The sequence below is a fragment of the Chanodichthys erythropterus genome, chromosome 23 (assembly GCF_024489055.1).
Source record: "Chanodichthys erythropterus isolate Z2021 chromosome 23, ASM2448905v1, whole genome shotgun sequence".
NCBI classification, from domain to species: Eukaryota; Metazoa; Chordata; class Actinopteri; order Cypriniformes; family Xenocyprididae; genus Chanodichthys; species Chanodichthys erythropterus.
This window is the reverse complement of record NC_090243.1, coordinates 15,229,582-15,246,528: the sequence shown is the minus strand read 5'-3', so window position 1 is coordinate 15,246,528 and position 16,947 is coordinate 15,229,582. Positions and strand designations below refer to the sequence as shown.

General features: G+C 36.3%; 1 protein-coding gene across 3 annotated transcripts in view; it reads right to left on the bottom strand.

The window, feature by feature from the left end:
• The window catches only part of pde1ca (phosphodiesterase 1C, calmodulin-dependent a), a 93,358-nt gene that overhangs the window by 12,322 nt on the left and 64,089 nt on the right, over window positions 1–16,947 (bottom strand). For all 3 annotated transcript variants that reach the window (XM_067377334.1, XM_067377336.1, XM_067377335.1), the window contains 13 exons: window positions 15,942–16,055; window positions 14,840–15,022; window positions 14,490–14,556; window positions 10,391–10,507; window positions 9,856–9,996; window positions 8,509–8,609; window positions 8,303–8,431; window positions 6,096–6,197; window positions 5,813–5,933; window positions 3,782–3,863; window positions 3,574–3,694; window positions 2,470–2,642; window positions 439–786 (listed from right to left, as the gene is read on the bottom strand). In XM_067377334.1, the coding sequence (XP_067233435.1) occupies window positions 439–786; window positions 2,470–2,642; window positions 3,574–3,694; window positions 3,782–3,863; window positions 5,813–5,933; window positions 6,096–6,197; window positions 8,303–8,431; window positions 8,509–8,609; window positions 9,856–9,996; window positions 10,391–10,507; window positions 14,490–14,556; window positions 14,840–15,022; window positions 15,942–16,055 (1,799 nt within the window). The remainder of the gene's footprint in view (window positions 1–438; window positions 787–2,469; window positions 2,643–3,573; window positions 3,695–3,781; window positions 3,864–5,812; window positions 5,934–6,095; window positions 6,198–8,302; window positions 8,432–8,508; window positions 8,610–9,855; window positions 9,997–10,390; window positions 10,508–14,489; window positions 14,557–14,839; window positions 15,023–15,941; window positions 16,056–16,947) is intronic.

The following is a 16,947-nucleotide window of genomic DNA, read 5'->3' as shown; positions in this document are numbered from 1 at the left end:
ATTACATGGCAATCTAAACACCATACTGCATACTACTGTATAAATTGTATTGTATACACTATAGAGCAAACTACACATTGACCACTCTGTACAAAACACATTATGAGAATAAGGATTAGAGTGCACTACAAGTATACTAGAAACTATTAAGAACAAAGCCACCTTCTTTCCAACATGTAAAAGTGTGAATGCGACAATGCTTGGTTACAACACAAACAATGACAATGGTAAGCTAGGAAAAAAATCAAAAGGTCAAAGATCACCAAGTTCTCTAAAGTATCAGTCAGTACATGTGTTTAGGTTTAGAAATATTTTAGGACAAAGTTAGACACAAAAAGCACCACATTTTGTTAAAAATACATAATTTTGCAAATAACAGCATATAATTGTAAAGATTTGTTTAAAATTGACAGAATTGTTGAAAACTTTGACACTCACCGTTGTCAGCTCGCAGACTGTTGTCCGTGTCACTGCTGGTCTCGGGCTCTTTGGCATCAGATGCTGGTGTTTGAGCCCCATTCACCCCCCCTGGGTCTTTATTGCCCTCTTCCTCTCTGGGTTCCTTGTTATCAACTGTAGCTTTACTCGAGTCTTCTCGATCTGTCTTTGCATCCTTCTCTTGTCTTGTGTCTTCCTTCAGTTTGTCTTGAGATTTCACACTTGAGTCCGTGTTGATTTTGTCTTCTGTTTTAGTATTATCATCTTTGCTGTCACTGCTGTGTGTGTCTGTGTCAGTTTTCTTCTCTTTCTCCTCGATCTCTTCCTGTTTGGCCTTCTCTTCTAGATCTAACACACAGAAATTCAGTTTATCGTTATTGAATATGGGCAACAGGATATGATTTTGTACTATCAGGCTTCTGTTTTGGATACACTACTGTTCAATAGTTTTGGGTCAGTCACATTTTTTTATGTTTTTGAAAGAAGTATCACCAAGGCTGCATTTATTTGATCAGAAATACTGTAATATTGTGACATATTATTAATAATTAAAATATCACGTCATATGTCACTCCATATAGTCATGATTTAAAGGTGCCCTAGAATTAAATATTGAATTTATATTGGCATAGTTGAATAACAAGAGTTCAGTACATGGAAAAGACATACAGTAAGTTTCAAACTCCATTGTTTCCTCCTTCTTATATAAATCTCATTTGTTTAAAAGACCTCTGAAGAACAGGCGAATCTCAACATAACACCGACTGTTACATAACAGTCGGGGTGTATGCCTCAATATTTGCATATGCCAGCCCATGTTCAAGGCATTAGACAAGGGCAGCCAGTATTATGTCTGGATCTGTGCACAGCTGAATCATCAGACTAGGTAAGCAAGCAAGAACAATAGCGAAAAATGGCAGATGGAGCAATAATAACTGACATGATCCATGATATCATGATATTTTTAGTGATATTTGTGAATTGTCTTTCTAAATGTTTCATTAGCATGTTGCTAATGTACTGTTAAATGTGGTTAAAGTTACCATTGTTTATTACTGTATCACTTGCAGTCTGTATAATGCATAAACACAACTTCATTCTTTATAAATCTCTCCAACAGTGTGTAATGTTAGCTTTAGCCACGGAGCACTATCAAACTCATTCAGAATCAAATGTAAACATCCAAATAAATACTATACTTACATGATCCGATGTATGCAAGCAGCATGCATGACGGACATCTTGTAAAGACCCATTTTGAGGGTTATATTAGCAGTGTGAACTGTGTTTATGCTGTTCAAGGCAAGCGTGAGCTCCGGGGCGGGGGAGCACGAGAATTAAAGGGGCCGCAACCTATATATCGGTGCATAGTTAATGATGCCCCAAAATAGGCAGTTAAAAAATGAATAAAAAAAAAAATATGGGGTATTTTGAGCTGAAACTTCACAGACACATTCAGGGGACACCTTAGACTTATATTACATCTTTTAAAAAGAAGTTCTAGGGCACCTTTAATATTAAAACATACTTTATGTACTAAATCTGTGCTAAATGGGGATCTAGAGTCATGCTAGGAAAATGTATGCTTGTTTATTTGTCAAGCATGAGCTCTTGAATCTTTTATTTATACTGAATTCATTTATATTTCTAAATAATATTTCTGAGACTTGATTTTTACAGTTTCTAAAGGAAAGATTAGTAGTACTTGCCCTTGCATACTAAGGTATTGTGAAAGATTGTTGCTAGTTTGTTGCTACGACTTAGTCATAAAATCCCTAAGTTTCAATGATTTTATGGTCTCTAGATATGGTTTGGATCCATCATCCAACTAGCTGTACAATTTGATGTATCATTTAAGTATGTTCGGCATAAGTTACAAGTCAGATTTTAATATTTAGTGTTAGGGGTTTGTTTAAATTCCTTAGTATGAGCACCAGTTGCAAGCACTACTAATAATTTACAGTGCAACATCTTGATTTATCTTGTTATGAAAGTGTTTGTCAGAGAGTGCATATATGTTTGCTTTTCTACCTTTGGCGGCTTGTGCTTTCCATTTTTCTCGGTTTTTGTGCACTTCCTCGTTCCAGGTGACTTTGAAGGTCTTAAAATCGACAGCGTTTATGGAGCAGTTATGGGAAGTGCCGCCCTCCGAACCAGTGCTTCTCACACTAGACCGTTTACCATCCGATGGGATGTTATTCAGACTGCACAAACACACACATACACAAACAGAGAAATTGTTTATTTAGCTTCCAGTAAATGTTTGTCTTTGGATTATATGGAAGTGTAATGTTGTCAAGCTGATGAAGGATACCAAGAGTTTCCATGACTAGATACAGGTGTGTTATGGTAGATTCTCATATAATTACCTCATCAAAGTTAATTGTGGAAATGAAGAAGTAAAATATGAGGTTATTAAAGGAATGATACAAGTTCAAAGCAAAAGGTTTGCACATTTTGACCAATTAATTTCCATGACTTTTCCAGTCGTTTCCATTCACTGACAAGAACCGACTGAAATGATTTGTTCACAAAGTTTCAATTTACACAAGAGAAATATCTTGTTGATTAAATAATTTTGATCAGAGCAGATCTAGAAAAATATCTTTTCATTATAGAAATTGCCATGACTTTTTCAGACCTGGAAAACACAATTTAGAAATTTTCTTGAAAACAGTATCCGTGGCATTTCGTTGATTACCAAAGAAAATAATTTCCAGCTGACTTTTCTAGATGGAGGAACATCTTGTAAATTATGATTTTTTTCTCCATGTAAACAGTCCATTATTTTTGTTATGTAAAATGACCTGGTTTACTGGCTCATGGTCATGAAAGTACTTTGATTGGATATAATTTTGCATAAACAAGGCTAATATGTCACTCTATCAAACCAGTCTCATGTTACCATGTATATTGCTTAATTCTTGTGGCTATACTTTCAGAAAAGGCATAATTTTTTTTTTTATCCCTGTGCAATACCTCACCCTATAGACTTCTATTGTAAGTGAATTACTGTACACATGATTTTGCTTGTTTCTACATACTGAAGGATAATTTTCATATATACACTAACATTCAAAATGCCTTAATAATTTAATAGTCCAGTGCTGTTATCTCCTATTCAATTGTCCTGACCTGGACCTTCTGAATCCAGCCAGGCCAGCGGGTGAGGCCTCTTCGATCAGCGGAGTCACGATTTTCTCAATCATGTCTGTCAGTACAGTGAAGGTTGGCTCCACGATGAAATCAATGAAACCTGTCAGGGAAGTGAAACACAGCATTATAATACATGGATGTGGGTATTCCATATCTTATTAATTCACACACAAACCTGATCACTCACCGATCTGAGACTGGGCCACCATGGTAGACTTGCGGTCACATAAAGGAGAGAAAGAAAGTCCAAGCTCTGCCTCCTTATCACCCTGTAACACAAGTTAGAAGAGCACAACGGCCAATTAGCACTGGCATGTTTTTAGTTAGTAAAGGGGTCATTTCATAGATTTTAAGCACTTTATTTTATAGTCCTGTCCCACACTATATACTTATTAAGGTTATTACAATAACTGAGTTCTGAAACTGGACCCACTTTATATTAAGTGGCCTTAACTACTATGTACTTACATTTAAATTAATCATTTGATACAATGCACTTATTGTGTACATACATGTTTTATATTGTACTTATATTTTAAAAACACCTGCATGTAATTACATCTGTAATTGATTTCTGTAATTACATTTATAATTACACTGTTGACCCATCCCTTAACCCTTACCCCTACCCTTAAACCTACCCATACCACCAAACCTGTCCCTAATCTTACCCGTACCCCACCTCAATAGCTGCAAATGTGTTTTGCAATTCAATATGAACCCAATAAGTACATTGTACTTATTTTTTGATGCAAGTACAGTAGTTAAAGCCACTTAATATAAAGTGGGACCCTGAAATTTGCATATTGTTTAAATTGTATACTGACTTTTATTTCAAAAGATCAAGAAATTAGATTTCTCATGATATAATCCCTTTACCCAACCAATCCAGACAAAATAAAGATTTCAGCTTAGGTTTCAGTTCATTTCAATTCAGCTCAGCTGCATTCACATTATTCATCTCAATCAGTCCATAACACTTCATTTGCAAATATCATAGATAATCCTGAGAAACAATAGCTGTAATTATCTTTGCTATGATTGCTTTTTGGCCAAATAATAAAGCTACGACCCCTAAACAAAATAGACTCTTAACAAATTACGTTGAACAGGATGTTTTGCTGTTCACACTTTTCACAGTCATCACCAATTTCCTTGAGCAACGCCGAGCGATATTTCATCCTAAATCGGAAATTACAATTATAATTTCTGGAGGTGATAATCATGCAATGAACTGATCAGCTATTAGCCTAAACATGTCAATAAATCAAAGATTCAATTTCACTCTTGTAAGAACACCAAGATGGGACCGGTGTGATATCAAATCAAACAATGGCAAGTTAATTGGTTTGGCACTATAGGAGAGATAATCATCTCTTAAAAACACACTGTGTTATATCAGAACTAGATCCATTTTCATTTAGCAAGGAAACTCAGCTCTACTGCATTATATATTCAACCAAACAAGAAAAAAAAACATATTTGAATGACTTTCTACATCTTCATAGAGATGCAAAATCTGATGGAATCGAGTGAAGCAGCTGAGATTCAAATGTTGAGGTTAGAATGCGGGAAATGGATGTTTAGAGGAGATTAATGGGATTTTTACAGTGGACGTTACAGGCTTGGAATGCTAAATAGGATTAAGACTCAATTTGAGATTAGATCAGAGTGCTGATGACCACAGAATGGGAATATGGACGATGAAATGACAGATCAAGAGAGAGAGAGAGAGAGAAACGCTTACTGTATGATTGAAGAACTATAAAAATGTCTACGGGACAGCACACCCACAGGACATTCACGATGCATATTGAGCACAAAAATAGCAAGAGCTTTCTCAAAACCTCAATCTCCAGTCTGATTGTGAACACAATTTCCGGGAGTCGGGGTGCACAGAGTTTTTATAGGCCCACCGGGAAACAAAGCTATGTTTACAAGGCATTGGTCCGTTGCGATGATGAGCACTTCCTAGGAAGAACTAGGATGGATTTGCAAGGCTTTCAGCAAATGAAATTCAAATTCAGGCACTTATTTTGTAGCTAGTAAACAGGATATCCTTGAGGGCAACTGTAAATTGATTTGTTTTACATATATTTTACTGTTGTTTATGTATAAACTATTCAGCATTTATTTTTATCAAATCAAAAAGAAAATAAGAAAACATATTTTGCATTTGGAAATTGTTTTTTTGTTTTGCATTTCTCGGGACACTGACCTGTCTGAAGAACTCCTCCAGCAGTGAGGTGGTCCAGCGGTGGTGCATGTTCCAGTTTTTGGCAGGGTGGCTGATGTCAGCAGTGTGCAGTAACAGGGATAAGGCCTTGGGTTTATCAATCCTGCAGAGGACAGAGATGTTCAGCCCCTCAGAGCTGTTATAAACACTCTGTCCAACCTCTCATTATTTGGATATGAATATCTGTAGATGCAGAAATGTTTTTGCATGAACAGTGTGTGATTAGCTTCCTCCTCGTTACCCTGATGTGTGTGACCGAACTTACGCTTCTGGCTGCTGGAGGAAGTTCTTCATAGCTTTAATCTGCTGGAAGTGACAGGACATGTCGGTGGCCAGGACCATCTCGACCACCAGGGCCCGCAATTCTCTGAGAGAAAGAGAAGTTTTCAATATTGACCTTACAGCATGTTACATTCAGTAAAGAACTCTCTTCTAATCAAGAACCAGTTTTGATGTACATGGTTCTTGAGTAGATTTAATCTTTTGATTATATATAAATAAATATATTTTGATTTCATATGCATTTGTAAATTTTTTCTAAAACGAAAGATATTTGACCTAAATCTGCCACAGGACAGATCATATATTTGATTTCAGTCATAACATAATTTTCATGTGCAGTTACTGCATTTTATGCAATATACAGTGGCATGAAAAAGTATGTGAACCACTTGCAGAATCTGTGAAAATGTGAATAATTTTAATAAAATAAGAGGGATAATAAAAAATGCATGTTATTTTTTATTTAGTACTGTCCTGAGTAAGATATTTTACATAAAAGATGTTTTCATTTAGTTCACAAGACAAAACAATAGCTGAATTTATTAAAATAACCCCATTCATAAGTATGTGAAGCATTGATTCTCAATACTGTGTGTGGTTACCTGATGATCCACGACTGTTTTTTTGTTTTGTGATGGTTGTTAAAGAGTCTCTTGTTTGTCCTGATCAGTTAAACTGAGCTCTGTTCTTCAGAAAAATCCTCCAGCTCCTGCAGATTCATCAGTTTTCAAGCATTTTTGCATATTTGAACCCTTTCCAGCAGTGACTGTAGGATTTTGAGATCTGTGTTTTCACACTGAGGACAACTGAGGGACTCAAACACAACTATTAAAAAAGGTTCAAACATTCACTGATGCTCCAGAAGGAAACACAATGCATTAAGAGCCGAGGGGTGAACATTTTTGAACAGGATGAAGATGTCACAATTTTTCAAAGTTTTTCATTTAGTACTGCCCTTCGAAAGCAACAGAAGATACTTGCATGTTTCCCGGAAGAAAAATTAAGTACAATTTACCTTGATATTTAAATTCAAAAGTTTTCACCCCTCTGCTCTTAATGCGTCTTGTTTCCTTCTGGAGCATCAGTGAATGTTTGAACCTTTTTTAATAGTTGTGTTTGAGTCCCTCAGTTGTCCTCAGTGTGAAAACACAGATCTCAAAATCCCACAGTCACTGCTGGAAAGGGTTCAAATATGCAAAAATGCTTGAAAACTGATGAATCTGCAGGAGCTGGAGGATTTTTCTGAAGAACAGAGCTCAGTTTAACTGCTCAGGACAAACAAGAGACTCATGAACAACCATCACAAAACATAAAAACAGTCGTGGATCATCAGGTAACCACACACAGTATTGAGAATCAATGGTTCACATACTTATGAATGGGGTTATTTTAATAAATTCAGCTATTGTTTTGTCTTGTGAACTAAATGAAAACATCTTTTATGTAAAATATCTTACTCAGGACAGTACTAAATAAAAAATAACATGCATTTTATATTATCCCTCTTATTTTATTAAAATAATTCTCATTTTCCCAGATTCTGCAAATGGTTCAAATACTTTTTCATGCCACTGTAGGTTCTTCACGTAAACATATTAGTTAGTTATTAGTTATTATAGGTTCTATAAAGCAGGGTTTTCAAAATGGTGTCTCCTAGTGGATCCAATGAAAAAGAAGGAAACAGCGTTTTAAAAAAAATGCCCAAAATGGGTTTATTCTGCTTTTGACATCCTGGTCAGAAATCATGACACTATTATCCTATACTCCACAAACTTCACGGAAACTAAAGAACACAAACAGGATGCCTCTTTCTGCCATTTTACAAAAGCACAATGTTTTGTTTTTATTGTGAGTGTACACAAATAAAAATAGACCATTTAGACCAGTTTCGAATGATGTCTTACTCTTATATGTATGACCATAAATGACAGACTACTTTAAGTTGTTTCCACTGTTATAATGAGACAAAATCATTTTGCATTGTGCCGATTTGTGTCGTGACCTATGAAAGAGTGCATTCTGTTTACTGCTAACTTACTAAAGGAGGCTTCCAGAACTAGAAAGTTCATTGCGGAACTTAAAATGTTCTTCTATGGCATCATGCTGTATAAACATTTTAGTTTCTAACTGGAACTTTTATTTTTAAGATTACTGATTCAGCTAATTTGAGGTTTGCCACATGTTTCTAACCTCCAGTCATCTTTCGACAAATTGTAGAGGATGTTCATTTCATCGTCTTCCTGCAGGAGGCGATATGCAGCGCTCACGTGGTGGTTTTCCTGCACGGCACGGTCGTTGTATAGAATTGCTGTGTCAGATCTGTAAAATACACAAGTTGTTACTGATGTATTGGGTCTGCTGAACTTAATGATACTGGTGTTTACTTGCAATAGTACCTGGTCTGTATATGGAAGTTGTTGGTAGTGCCAGTGTGTTCGTAATCGTGCACAGCCGCGGCAAACAGCATAGCAAAGATCTCTAACTCAGTTAACCAATTCTGGAAGAAGGGAGATAACAAGAAAAATGCTGCAGAAACAAGAAAAATCCTTTAGATTGACAGTGAAGTGCTTTGAAACAGTCAATTCAATTCTGATTCACAAGCTGATACCGATTCTTTTGGATATTAGTTTCAGTTCATTTTACTGACATACAGTATGAAAGATATTCTCTCTCTCCTAATGCTGTACCCTACAGGACAGTATTAGATACTGGTTCAAACCAGTAACTCATCTTTTTGAACTATTCATTAAAAGAATAGAGTCAGAAGAGTCAGAATCAAACTCCACTGTTCATCCTGTACATTTTTGATTCACTAAAAAGAAGTGGCTCATAAGAAGAATATCATAAGAAGAATCAGAATGGACTGGTCGCCCTGTATATTTCTGATTCACTAAAAAACGGCTCAAAAGAGTCATTCACTCAGGAATCAGACTTCACTGGTCACCCAATACATTTTTGATTCACTAAAATGGACTGGCTCAAAAGAGTCATAGGTTCAGGAATCAGACTGCACTGGTCGTTCTGTATATTTTTGATTCACTAAACAGAACCACTGTTTTTGTGCCTAGCGACCACATAGCAATGTGCTAAAAACCACTCCAAACACCTTTTGTGTTCAACTTCAGAAAACGTAAAAAACCCCACTTCGTTATCACAGTTTAAAGGCACTTTTTGTATTCTTCTACAAATAATAATATCGTTCTGCTGAACTGAAGATAAGAATAAAGGAAATTAAATTATATTAGTTCCTTAATCTTCGGCACATTTATTCTTCTGTGCATAACATTATCCTATATTAGCACTAAATCACCAGAATACCAAAAAGAAATCATCAGCGGTATGAATGCTAGGGGGCAAATAATTTGTCAGAATGCCAGCGTGATGTCCACACATCACAGAGAGGTTAATGAGCCCGCGGTGGGAGTGACAGGAGCGTGTTTTGAAACGTTGAGGGAGATTAACTTCCTATTGATTGGTCTATGAGCGGCATCATGAAGCGAGAACGGACCGTTATGAGGGCCCCGACCTCAATAAATACCTCAAGTGCAGTGTCAGGCTTAATAACACAAACTTCAACAGCTCAGTTCAGTAGAAATAATAATAATAATAATAAACAACAAAGGGGACTCGATGCACATGATTATTTTACCCAAGCACACATAAACATAAATAAATCCCTGAAGGCAGGACTGTTGCTTAAATTCATAGGGCTTAGGTTTCTGGCGGTGCAACTCTGAACTTACAACCATGCCGGTCTTGAGCAGAAGGTAATGCACTGTCTGGGTGACGTCGGCGGCGTGGATTAGGTTATGGTATGGGTTTCTGTGTTTGCTGTAGCCCACCTCCAAGGCCTCCACAAAAGACACCAGAGCAGAAACAGGAATCTGAGGAGATGCACAAAAGGGGCTTAAAATCGACATGAAACAGAAGTAGCAATAGTCTATTCCTCCTTATTGTGCCATATTTCCAAATGAAATGGCTTCTCAAACAAGAAAAAATGTAGGGCGGGACAGGACTTTGTTTATAGGGTATTGATTGGATCATTGGACTGTTGTGGCTGGCTAGTGGTCGATCTTCTGTGAGTGACAGGTTGTCCCGCCCTCGCACTAGTAAACACGTCACATTATTACCTTATTATCTTTCACTTTACCTTATTTTTATTTACTCAGATCAACAATACCATCATATTACAAAGGAAACCACTCTGAGGTAAAGTTTTACGGTTTTAAATCCTGTACTTTTGGTCTTCTAATGAGAACAAAAGAGAGAGCATCTTACCTTAAAGCGATTGATTAAGTCATATCTGGTCAGAAGTTCATAAAAAATAAATTTCAGTGCATGATCTCCACTGGAATCATTCAGTGTGAAGACGTCAAACGACCATGTGTCCACATGCTAGACCAACAACAAAACAGACAGATCTGTTAGTGTATTAACATCTTTACCATTATTATCATATCAATATAATTATCAACTTTTTGAAAATAAAATACACTATTGTTCACAAACTCTGAGGTCTGTAAGATTTACTGTTTTTAAAAGAAGTGTCTTATGCTCATAGTGCTGCATTTAGCTGATTAAAAAAACAGTAAAAGGTATATTTCAATTTAAAATAACTTTTATTATTTGAGTATTTTGTTTGTGTGTGTGTGGCTTTTTTGCCTTTATTATGAGAGAGAGAGAGAGAGAGAAAGGTCTGCTAGCCGGGACTCGAACTCGGGTCACCCGAAGTGTAATGGCGCTATATGTCAGTGCTGCCCACGAGGCTATCGGCACCGACTATTTGAGTATATTTTGAAAAGCAATTTATTCCTGTGATGCAAAACTGAATTTATCATCATTACTTCAGTCACATGGTACTTCAAAAATTATTATTTTAATACACTGACTCCAAACTTTTGAATGGTAGTGTACTGTATATAAACTATTAGTAACTTCCCATAAGGAAAGAAAAATCACAGATAAGTTCTCTTTCCATCTTCTGAGCTATGAAAGAGCAACTTCTGAAACTTCATTTTATGATGCCTATAAACGTGATAAGATGGTCACAGTCCCTGAGCCTTACAAATTGCTGCTGTAGTAATACCAACCTCATTTCTTTTTTTATAATGCATAAATTACTTTCACATCCCTTATAAACAGGGTCTATGATGAATGATGTGTGATTCTATCATCGTACAATTCAATCCTGAGTCATAAAATGAACATCAGTAATAATACAGGAGGATTTGGTCCACATTATGGCCGCCTGTGGTTTATTCATTTTTTTTCTCTCTCTCTCTCGCTCTCTCTCTCCCATCCACTCAGAGTTTGACCCTCTGTTATTTCATCTCATCACTTTCAAAGAAAGTTCTATGTAGGTTTGATTAGTTGGTTGCAATGAACATTTGCAAAATGCTACATTAAATATTCACATCCTCAGATTGGAATATTTGTCCTGTACTCTGTCTCAGTCAAGGCTGAGAGCTTTCAATAGCTTCAGGCAATATGCAGAGATATATATGCAGATTCACTGACTGCTGTGAGATCAAGAGAGAGAGAGGCCAAAATCCTGCTGCCAAGCTACCAGGACATCCAGTACAAACCTGCAGCCTCATTTATAAAACACTCGTACAATCTGAATTGATCTATGTATTTGTTCTACAGTATGTTAAAAGTGAGGCAGAAACTGACATGAAAATGTTCTTATAAAACCTTTTTCTGATGACTTTAAGTGATGAAAGTATTAAAACATATACGCTGGCATCCAAAAGCCTGGGGTTGGTAAGATTTTTTTTGAAGAAATTAATACTTTTATTCAGCAAGGATGCATTAAATTGATCAAAACTTTTATAGTGTTACAAAAGATTTTTATTTCAAATAAATGCTGTTTCTTGAGCACTGAATCAGCACATCGGCACACGCACATGATTCTACACATGCTTATAAATGAGGCCTGGGCAAAGCAAGAAGTCTTGCATGGATTAAAAACTCTTTATATAAAATGAAGCCTAATTAGTTTCAGCTTATTATCTTCATTTTCTATTAAGATTAGGTGGACTGAACCAGCAAATTTCTGCTATTGTTTGACAAGAACATCTGTATTAGTATTCTGTTACTTATCCTTGTCACTTAGCAGACACTTTATATGTTTGTTAGCAGATAAAGCAATCAGATTCGCTTAAGGGCAGAAGATTTATAGGGGACAGCAGGAGATCTCTATTCCATTTTTAAAGTTTGAACCTCTGCCCTTTGTGATACCAGCCTCGAGGCTTAACCACTAGGACACCACATTATTCTGTTCATTTGACTTTCATCCACACACCTCGGAAAAAGGTTCTGTGCCGTGTTGCCTGTGGAATTTAAATGGGTTTGGATGTTTACAATTGCTGGATTTTCAAAAAACTAGATGTTTAACCCTAGCTTACATGCATCACATAAAAACATGGGTAAAAATATTATTTCATTTAAGTTATGCTTTTCAAATATTACATTCCATGCAGTAGCTGTTTGTGAATGTAAAAGTCTGCAAAGTTTCAAAGATCAAAGAAGTTATTATGAACTTCAGATATAGTAATGGCCGTTTAGTTTCCAACACACGCTGTAATCTGTAGACCAATCACAACAGATGGGCAATCTGACCAATCAGAGAAGAGAAAGCTCTCAGAAAGGAGAGGTCAAGAGAGACTGAATCCTTTATTGAGCCATTTCAGACATGTGTTTTTTGACATTGGATGCATGTAAACCTACTGTAGATATTCTCCAAAACAAAATTAGGAACGTTTAAAATAGCATAATAGGGGCACTTTAATACTGTATGCACATACTACAAATTGCAGGGGTAGTATGAGTAGTATGACAGTATGCTATTTCGAACATAGCCTTAGAAGACAGAACATCGTAATTGCTTTTAGTGCAGACAGCAAGAATCTTAGAATCACAATAGGCAACAGAACAAAAGAATATTTTTAAAAGATTGTAGACTTACTACTGAAATGACTGTGCTGCCACAAATTGTTAAAATCAATAATGAATGAGAAACTGATAGGAGAACAGATGCAGCTGATAGCAGCTCTGAAAGGGTATTCTTGATAGAATAACAGAAGATTGCTGAATGTATATAGAGTTTCATGTGGAGAAAAGTATTAAAGCAGAATATTTTAAATTTGCACTTGCATTTTACCGAATACTCTAGCATTCAAAAGTTTGGGGCTGGTAAGAATTTTACATTTTTTCAAAAAAAGTCTCTCTTATGCTCACCAAGGCTACAATTATTTGATCAAAAATTCAGTAAAACAGTAATATTGTAAAATATTTTTACAATTTAAAATAACTGCTTTATATTTTAATATATTTTAGAATGTAATTTATTCCTGTGATGCAAAGCTGAATTTTCATCATCATCATCATCATCATCATTCCAATCTTCAGTCTCACATGATACTTCAGAAATCATTCTAATATGTTGATTTGGTACTCAAGAAACATTATCAATGTTGAAAACAGCAATTTAAATGCAACACATGTGATTGTGTGTGTCAAAAGGAAATTAAATCTGTGTTAACATGACAGAGAGAAGCAGGTTTATTAGGCTGCCGTCACTTTAAGAACTTATGCACGGATGCAATATACTGTTACACAATGTGTATTCTCTCAACTATTTACGTTCCAAAACTGGCTGTGTTCACCTAAATACTCAGAAAGACAGGAATTTTGACATAATTTTGTATGTATTTTACCGTTTAAGCGCAATAAATCACAAAAAAAACAGCTCAATTTGGTACCTGTTGGAGAGGCAGCTTTATGAGAGCGCCACTTCAGTAAATCAGTGGTTACACCAAAAGTGCGAAATCTGCAGGAATGACTAAAAATTATGCACAACACAAGCCCTATTCAACCGGAGCGAATGAGATGATTGAATGAGAGGAGGCGGTGTGTGTCAATCCACCGTCGGAGAGAAGAGAAAATGAGAATGCTCAGCTGGTATCAGTGTATCGATACTTCAGAAAAGAAGTATTGGAACCGTTTCAGATATTTCAGTATCGATACATATCGAACTATGCATATTTTTGACAACACTATTGTCCACATATACTGCATCCTATAAGACAACAAAAAACTGGCTAAACTCTGTCCTGTCCAAACTGTGTGCACGCCAGGTAACCCAGCTGGCCGAGGGAGATCAATTGTTCACTTCGGTTGATTAAACAGGGCTGTTTGCCTGGAGACTGTTTGATTTTGCCATCTCCCCCTTGTTGTTTCCCAAATAAGCTATTGTGCATTCAAAATGTGTCGTATTCACACGTTTCGCATTCATGCTGTGACCAGGTTGTGCGTGTGTTTGTACATATGTACATTTGAGGGCACAACCCACAATCTGATTGGGCCACTCCATTACCTTCAAGGCCGTGATCACGCTGGGCGGATAGCTCAGCCCCACCATGTTGGAGGTCCGTCGGTACATCCTGTCAGAAAGAGATAACACACTTCTGTCAATGTGTGAGAGCTTCTGGGAAGTGAAAAAAGGGGGAAATCCCTCCAGATGCCCTTTAATATTAATATTTTAGGAGCATGCAGTGCTGGAAATATGACACAAGATAGGAAATGCACAGCAGGGTCACAGGTCAGTCCAGATCAATCTATCCAGTCAGTCAGTCCCTGTTTAAAATGTATCCGCTCTGAATCATTTCTTTGAAAGTATATAAATTTGCTTACTTTATACTAATAACCTTAGAACCACACACACACCTTTCTACAAATATCCCAGCTTGCACTGCGTGCACAATGCTGCGAAATCGTGGCTTCTCCTCCGACCGTCTTAACATCAGCCCCATCTGACGTGTGAAAGTAGATGCCAACCAATCACGCACTTCTGAGGGAACCGAGTCGGACTGGATGTCACTGAGCTCATCTTCTGTATCCACCAACCGCCTGCAGAAACACACACACACACACACACACATATATAAGACACGACTGCTGTCTGAAGACACTAAATGGGTAAGTCATGTCACTTCTGATCACGTCAGCCAAAACGCCTCTGAGCAAAAGTGATGGAAAGAAAGAGATAAAAATATAAAATTCAACTTCAAAGACAAAGAAACACAAACTAACATATCTGATCACCACTTACATGGAAGCCCATTTTGGACAAATAAAAAAAAAGTTTTGGGAAATCATAACTATTATATAAAATGCACTAAGTTAAAATTAGAACATTAACTCATAATTCTGTTAATTCTGTCACAAACATGCTAAGAAGAGCTAAGGTGGATGGCAAGACTTAATGCTAATAATTACTTAAATTTTGGTTTGTTCCTCTCACAAAGTTATGATACGGGAGAAACACAACATAGCACATAGACTTCAATATTTATGATACTTCGTGGCGTCTTGCAACCTTTTTGAAGTCTGAAAGCTCTATTCATTGCAACTGCATAGAAAGCAACAAACAACAAAAAAGCATGTACATTTTGCAAAATTTTCCTTTTGTGCTCCATGGAAAAAAGTAAGTTTATGAACAAAGAATTTTGCATTTAATATGATCCATGGCACATTTCCTTATCAGATGGTGGCCAAATTTCCCATTTCTGTCTAAACATTTGAATCAAAACACATCAAATAATGGAACACTCATTGCAGTGAGAAGACAGCGTTATAGGACAACAATCCCTCTTCCATTTGCATCTTTATTTTAAATCAACATAGGGGTTTAAGAGCAGCTTTAGGGATTATACTATCTAATGCACTCTAGGAACAACATGACCCTGACATCTGACCACAAATGTGTTGATTTAACATTAAAGAGAGAGAGAAAAATTCATAATGAGTGTGTGAGAGTTGTGTTTACCTCGTCTCTTCAATATAGACAGACTCCAAAACGGATGCAGCATATTCTAGGTTTTTCTTCAGGTCCACAACAGAAGCCTCACCTCTCTCCAACTGTTTCACCAAACATCTCAGCCTGAAATGGGAAAAAAAGACAAAATTTGATTAGAAAAAAAGTTATATTTGAATTTAATGGGCATTTTGTCTTTAAAATAAAATAAAATAAAAGAATGGATTCAAACCAAATCTTAATATAGACTGGATTCAAATTTTCAGCGAGCTCATTGGATTTAATGGTGTCATCAGCATTGTACACTACACACTACTTTACAACTCTATATAACATAAAAGAAACAATTTGCATTTTTGATGAAAAAAAAAAAAAACATTCCTTAAAGCAAAAATAGTTTGAGGCAAGTTAAAGTTTTTGCTTTAAAAGTTTGTTTAAGCCCAAACTGTGAACATACTGGGTGAATTTTGGCTACTAAATGCAATTTAGACAAAAAAGACAACAGATTCATCTATCATCTTTATTGCTAAAGATGATAAAAGCACTCTTTGTTGCTGACTGTCTCCAGATTCTCTTCACTACTGAGAAATAAACTGACTTTTATTGACTGAAAGTGTTCAGCTGTTATCTAAACAAACTGAATGTGTATTATAATCAAGATAGCTTCCTGTTCTGGATGCAGTCCTGAGTTCCAACAGTGCTAAAATCATCCACATAATAATAAAAGATATGCTGAAACACCTGCTTTGTCTTCATTTAATGTCCCCTTGCTGAATTAAAGTTATATAGGCAAACACATTTTAAACTTTTTAAGCAGCATTTTTTCTACGGATTCCCACTGGTCAAAAAAAAAGAGCAGCATTTGGCCCTGGCAACATGGCTATAATTCAGTGAACAGAATGCGTCACTGTTTTGTTTTTGAGCCACATAAAGCATCTCTGAAGTGAACTACAATCTTCACTCATGTGGACAAAGGGCCACATCATTAGGCCAACAGTGATGTCCCAGGTGTGAGCAG